Source organism: Chanos chanos, chromosome 8 (genome assembly GCF_902362185.1).
Source record: "Chanos chanos chromosome 8, fChaCha1.1, whole genome shotgun sequence".
Taxonomy (NCBI): Eukaryota; Metazoa; Chordata; class Actinopteri; order Gonorynchiformes; family Chanidae; genus Chanos; species Chanos chanos.
In genome coordinates, this window is record NC_044502.1 from 46433841 (window position 1) to 46441254 (window position 7414).

Consider the following 7414-nt stretch of genomic DNA (forward strand, 5'->3'; position numbering starts at 1 on the left):
GGACTGGGAAAACGTGATTTTACACAATGGGCCTCCATGTATGTGGAAAGTGTTGGAACCCTTCTGAGGGACTTTGGTGGTTGAGTGGGTTGGCTCTTGACTGATGTCTCCCCAGACACAAGAGCATTGTGAAACCACACAAAGTGACGGTCTGTTTACAACTTTGAGGGATTGTGTTACTCAATATTTTTGCCGCTGATGTTTTTCAGGGCTGGGCAGAGACACAAAAAAGAAAAAAAAGACATTACAGAAGATTCTCTGAAGTCAAAAAATGAACTGTTCAAACAAAAGATCCCAGAGGCTGTAGTCTGATTTTTTAAAATGAATTTATGTAGGTTAACAGCGTTTAAAAACTAACCTCACTTTAATTCATGTTAGCTGCCAAAACTGTAAGACAGATCCATTTGTTCAGACAGCTGTCATACAAACAAACCTTTGTCATTAATGTGTTAGAATTAACATTGACAACGAGAAGTGCTGAATACTTATGTTATACTGCCAAACAAAAACGCTTGTATGGAACGGATGCTAAATAATACTTACAGTATCTTTAGGACCCCATCCCCCCCAAACAAAACAAAACAAAACAAGTTAGTGTTCATCCTTAAGCTGTCAATTTCTAACAACAAAACAGGAAATCATCAAATGCAGAATCAATTGTGTTTAACTGTAAATTAACATCTGTGCAAACAATATGAGCACAAAAAACAAACCCTCTCTGAAAAGTCATTTGTGTATTTGGTGACTTTGGACTGGTGACGGTTCTGATCCAATGCCCCTTTCTCAGTCTTGTCAGGTCCGGTGCTCTGTGCGCCTGCGGTCTCTTGGTCCGCTTTGGAATGATGGTGTCCGCTGTGGCCGCACAGAGCCGGTCAGTCAGGCCAGGAGACCCAGCCGTGCGATTTTGGCCGACAGGAAAGAGTGAAGAATGAAGACAATGGGTTTAGGGCAGGAGTGCAGGTCCAGTTGCTTTGAATAAAACCAAAGAGGAAAGTATTAGACTCTATAGGGGAAGTCCGCACAATGACGGACGCACGCAGAACTCGGTGAACGACGAGACAGGTCAGAAATGGGACTTCCTGTTTTGACAGTCAAGTCATGAGTCACTTCCCATCCCAGCTACACCAGAGGATTCTGAGGTAAAGCTTTGTAAAGACATGTTTCAGTTTTTGGAGAAACCGAACTTAAGCAATAATAACTAATCTGAACTTAAAGGAAGAGGAAGCTGCATTAGTCTGTTAAACAAAAATTAATCAGAGAAGAGCCAGAAGGATATCAAACACACACACTCAGTCTGCCTGCTTCACAACTCTCATTCAAAGCTTTCCTGACTCAGAACAAACCCCACATACATCATTTCTTTTCAAAGTGCTTTACAAAATCAGATTTTTTCCCCCAGTTTTACTCACAATTTCTCCTTCGTTCCCACCAAAATCGAGGAGGAGCATGCGCACGCCATCGTCGGCCGACATGCGGAGCTTCTCGAAAGGGTAACTGAAGAGTTTTTTGGCCTGGCCTCCCTCCTCCACGTCAGTCAGCACAGAGAAACCCAGCTCATAGTGAATCACCAGACGGCAGCTCTGACCCTTATACATACAGCCTGAAACAAGAGCCCAAAAGCCCATTACGCACAGGGAAAAGAGAGCTCTCACACACAGTAACATTACACACGGGGGAGGAAAAAAAGAATCTTTTAACACATAGGAACATTACACATATGTGAAAAGAGTGTTTTAACATTATTAATGGGGAAAAGAGTATTTTAATATATAGTAATGTTATTGACGACGAAAAGAGTGTTTTAATACATATGAATGGTAATAAGAATGATGATGAAAGCTCCTGCTCTGATGAGGTCAGTGTGTTGGTTTGGCTTGTTTGACTTAAACACTGTAACATCACAACACTTGCAGTGAAATACTGTAACACCTACAGTAAAACACTGTAACACTACAACACCTACAGTGAAACGCTGTAACACTACAACACCTACAGTAAAACACTGTAACACTACAACACCTACAGTAAAACACTGTAACACTATAGCACCTACAGTGAAACACTGTAACACTACAACACCTACAGTGAAACACTGTAACAGTACAACACCTACAGTAAAACACTGTAACACTACAACACCTACAGTAAAACACTGCAACACTACAACACCTACAGTGAAACACTGTAACAGTACAACACATACAGTAAAATGCTGTAACACTACAACACCTACAGTGAAACACTGTAACAGTACAACACATACAGTAAAATGCTGTAACACTATAGCACCTACAGTGAAACACTGTAACACTACAACACCTACAGTGAAACACTGTAACACTACAACACATACAGTAAAACACTGTAACACTACAACACATACAGTAAAACGCTGTAACACTATAGCACCTACAGTGAAACACTGTAACACTACAACACCTACAGTGAAACACTGTAACACTACAACACCTACAGTGAAACACTGTAACAGTACAACACATACAGTAAAACGCTGTAACACTACAACACATACAGTAAAACACTGTAACACTACAACACATACAGTAAAATGCTGTAACACTACAACACATACAGTAAAACACTGTAACACTACAACACATACAGTAAAATGCTGTAACACTACAACACATACAGTAAAACACTGTAACACTACAACACATACAGTAAAATGCTGTAACACTACAACACCTACAGTTTAGGCTGAGGATGGACCACAGTGGGCAGAATCAGCCTATAAATGCTATGTAAAGAGAGCACTGATGAACAAACTGAGCTGGTCCTGACTGTTCTACTGTTCACACACACTGGACTTACACACACCATGGACTCACACACACTGTAGACTGAGACACACACACAGTGGACTGAGACAGACACACAGTGGACACACACTGGACTTCAGCAGTTTGTGAGGAAAAACAGTGCACTGTTCACCACTGGCTCTCACTACCTGAGGATGTCAATGTCATTATTCCCATGAATTCAGTTCCCTCCTCCCCTCTGCAAATCAGCTCCATCTACAGTGCCCTGATCCTCTCTTTCTCCACTACTATTGTGCTCCAGTCTACAGGCTTGGTTCTCTGCTCCATCCAGCCACTCTGGAGCAGCCCTGTGAACTGCTCTTTGAGCATCTAATTGCCAGGCCTCTGTGCCCTCTATTCAAAATGTGCCTCTTTGTGACACAGCCATGAGTCTAAACGCCAGATAAAGTCAATGCTACAGGAACATTTGATTTCGTACTTTACCGTCCAACACTGGAAAATCTTCTTTACTGATACAGAGTATCAGTTACCATTCAAACATTTCCCATAAATCACTTCCACACAAACAACAATGTGCTACTGAAACCCTCAAAGGAAAAAAAAAAAAAAAACAGCAGGAGTTAGAGCTCTCTCTTTCTCTGTGATGGAGAGTGTTTCTCTGTGACGGAGAGTGTAACTCCACTCCACACCTGAGAGCACTGATCTCCGAGCCCTCGCCTCCTTTCCCACAGCAGACTGACTCACACACTGCTGCTTTCATCTCAACACAAAGCCCTGCCCCCAGACACCCACCACCTCACGCAAACCTCCTGCAACAAGGCACATCACGTTCCGTCACCCGAACCATATCCAGTAACGGCGAGAATTTACAGCTATGGCCATTTACGGCGCCTTCTCAACCCTATGGACACGCCCACTCACTCTCTCTCTGTTCAAGTTCAACTGTGTGGACTTTTATTCTGGATCATAAAACCACAGTTGAATGGACACCCACCCTCCCCCACATTACTGCCTGGCATGTCTGTGTACCAAGGATACAACAGGGAGAGGGTGTTACAGTTATCAGACATACAGGAGACCAGGGAGAGTGTGTTACAGTTATCAGACATATAGGAGACCAGGGAGAGTGTGTTACAGTTATCAGACATATAGGAGACCAGGGAGAGGGTGTTACAGTTATCAGACATACAGGAGACCAGGGAGTGAGTGTTACAGTTATCAGACGTATAGGAGACCAGGGAGAGGGTGTTACAGTTATCAGACATACAGGAGACCAGGGAGAGTGTGTTACAGTTATCAGACATACAGGAGACCAGGGAGAGGGTGTTACAGTTATCAGACGTATAGGAGACCAGGGAGAGTGTGTTACAGTTATCAGACATATAGGAGACCAGGGAGAGTGTGTTACAGTTATCAGACATACAGGAGACCAGGGAGAGTGTGTTACAGTTATCAGACATACAGGAGACCAGGGAGAGGGTGTTACAGTTATCAGACGTACAGGAGACCAGGGAGAGTGTGTTACAGTTATCAGAGATATAGGAGATCAGGGAGAGGGTGTTACAGTTATCAGACGTATAGGAGACCAGGGAGAGTGTGTTACAGTTATCAGACGTATAGGAGACCAGGGAGAGGGTGTTACAGTTATCAGACATATAGGAGACCAGGGAGAGTGTGTTACAGTTATCAGACATATAGGAGACCAGGGAGAGTGTGTTACAGTTATCAGAGATATAGGAGACCAGGGAGAGGGTGTTACAGTTATCAGTCATAGTACACTCTATCTGGACCCTTTCTACAAAGAAAGATGTTTCCACAATTATCCATAATTCACTTTGGTCTAAAATTGCATTTAATAAGTACTATAATTATCTATGATTACCCAGATGGTTAAAACACAAAATAGAAAACTGTGACAAGTGAGAACTAAACTGTCTTCTCTGGTACTCTGCTCTATATGAAAAAAGAAAAAAAAAGAAAGAGAGAAACACACACACAGTAATTAATTGGTCCTCTTGTAGACCAAAGACATTAAACCTCCTTAATTGGTAACTTCAAAAACACCACGGCAGCAAAACATGCCAGGACCTCAGATGAATAAATTCTGAAGCGCGTGAGAAGCCAAAACGTATGTTTTTTTTTGGAAAAAAAAAAAAAACACAGAATCCGGGGCTTGTTAGCGCCGAGGCAACAGCTTCCCTCCTTTGCTGAATCAAAACACAGGTAATGGAACATCGATTCTGGTGCCAAAAAGGCCTTTCGCATGAAAAGTCCCTAATATGGAATGGTTCACAGATTTTAGAGCAGAGTTAATCTTTTCAAGGAACTTTTTTTTTTAAAACTTCGTCACAGCTTTTAGACACTGTTAGAGGAGAGAACGTAGACGGGCAAGTCTATTTTTAAAAGATAAGACAAGTCTTTTCCAAAACCGCGCAAGTCTTTTCCAAAACTGCACACTGAGACAATGTTTCTACTGTACTGGGCTGTTATCAGGCAGACACAAAATAGAACAGAATGTTTATTATTATTTTACTCCAGTGACAGTCTCTCCATATCAACGGTTTGACATGGACAGACTCTGAAACCGTCCATAAGGTCTGTGCCATAAGTCATCACTGCTCACACTGGACCAGTTAACTGTTTAACTACACTGATCATGGGCCACTCTCAGGTCACATCCACTGACTGTTTTACACACAAGACACCTCCACAGTCATGCCAATGATTCCACTCCAAAGTCCAGCGAAACAGGACTGCAAAAACAACACTGATATTTTCAAAATCTCTGTTAAGTCGTTAAGACCCACTGAAAAAGAAATCTCAGGAGGTCTTATTGTATTGAGGGAGAAAGCTCTTACACAGAGAGACTGTGATGAAGGCGGATGACATTTGAATGGTTTGCATGCCGACAAATGGCTGCAGATAATGTCTTATCTGTCGACGTGCACTTCAGTGGCTCACTTCCCATGATGCCTCACTTCACAGGCCTTACACAACACACAGGAACGACGCCATCAGCGTTCCATTATAAAAATACCATAATCTCCTCAGTCTGTATGAAGTATCAGCTCACCCATGACCCTGACAATGCCCTGTAGAGCTACTACACACTTTGAGGAATTCTATCTGTGTAAAATCTCCACAGGAATCACATTGCTGAGAGATCAGAACCCTTACACAACCAGTATATCAAAGCATTTACTCTCCCCTGGCATACATACACATGGCTGGGTTACATATTAACTATTTATCAGCTGTTATTATTAGTAGCGGTGTTGGCAGAATCATCATATGTATTTTATCGGTTCATACCATACTTCACAGACAGGCTCAATCAGAAGCTGTCTGCTGGTGTTATTGTAAAGCTGGTGTTACTGTACAGCTGGTGTTACTGTAAAGCTGGTGTTATTGTACAGCTGGTGTTACTGTAAAGCTGGTGTTACTGTAAAGCTGGTGTTATTGTACAGCTGGTGTTATTGTACAGCTGGTGTTACTGTAAAGCTGGTGTTACTGTACAGCTGGTGTTACTGTAAAGCTGGTGTTATTGTACAGCTGGTGTTATTGTAAAGCTGGTGTTATTGTACAGCTGGTGTTATTGTAAAGCTGGTGTTATTGTAAAGCTGGTGTTATTGTAAAGCTGGTGTTATTGTACAGCTGGTGTTATTGTAAAGCTGGTGTTACTGTACAGCTGGTGTTACTGTAAAGCTGGTGTTATTGTAAAGCTGGTGTTACTGTAAAGCTGGTGTTATTGTACAGCTGGTGTTACTGTAAAGCTGGTGTTATTGTACAGCTGGTGTTATTGTAAAGCTGGTGTTATTGTAAAGCTGGTGTTATTGTACAGCTGGTGTTATTGTAAAGCTGGTGTTATTGTAAAGCTGGTGTTACTGTACAGCTGGTGTTACTGTAAAGCTGGTGTTATTGTAAAGCTGGTGTTACTGTACAGCTGGTGTTATTGTACAGCTGGTGTTATTGTAAAGCTGGTGTTACTGTACAGCTGGTGTTATTGTAAAGCTGGTGTTATTGTACAGCTGGTGTTACTGTAAAGCTGGTGTTATTGTACAGCTGGTGTTACTGTACAGCTGGTGTTACTGTAAAGCTGGTGTTATTGTAAAGCTGGTGTTACTGTAAAGCTGGTGTTACTGTACAGCTGGTGTTATTGTACAGCTGGTGTTATTGTAAAGCTGGTGTTACTGTACAGCTGGTGTTATTGTACAGCTGGTGTTATTGTAAAGCTGGTGTTACTGTACAGCTGGTGTTACTGTAAAGCTGGTGTTATTGTAAAGCTGGTGTTATTGTACAGCTGGTGTTACTGTACAGCTGGTGTTACTGTACAGCTGGTGTTATTGTAAAGCTGGTGTTACTGTACAGCTGGTGTTATTGTAAAGCTGGTGTTACTGTAAAGCTGGTGTTATTGTACAGCTGGTGTTACTGTAAAGCTGGTGTTATTGTAAAGCTGGTGTTACTGTACAGCTGGTGTTACTGTAAAGCTGGTGTTATTGTACAGCTGGTGTTATTGTAAAGCTGGTGTTATTGTACAGCTGGTGTTACTGTAAAGCTGGCGTTACTGTAAAGCTGGTGTTATTGTACAGCTGGTGTTATTGTACAGCTGGTGTTACTGTAAAGCTGGTGTT

At 42.0% G+C, this 7414-nt stretch overlaps 1 protein-coding gene across 2 annotated transcripts in view; it reads right to left on the minus strand.

The window, feature by feature from the left end:
- Positions 1 to 315: 315 nt before the first annotated feature.
- Positions 316 to 7414, minus strand: part of sntb1 (syntrophin, basic 1) — a 23183-nt gene continuing 16084 nt past the window's right edge. For both annotated transcript variants that reach the window (XM_030781243.1, XM_030781245.1), the window contains 2 exons: positions 1410 to 1600; positions 316 to 969 (listed from right to left, as the gene is read on the minus strand). In XM_030781243.1, coding sequence (XP_030637103.1) covers positions 877 to 969; positions 1410 to 1600 — 284 coding nt within the window. In that variant the 3' untranslated portion in view covers positions 316 to 876. The remainder of the gene's footprint in view (positions 970 to 1409; positions 1601 to 7414) is intronic.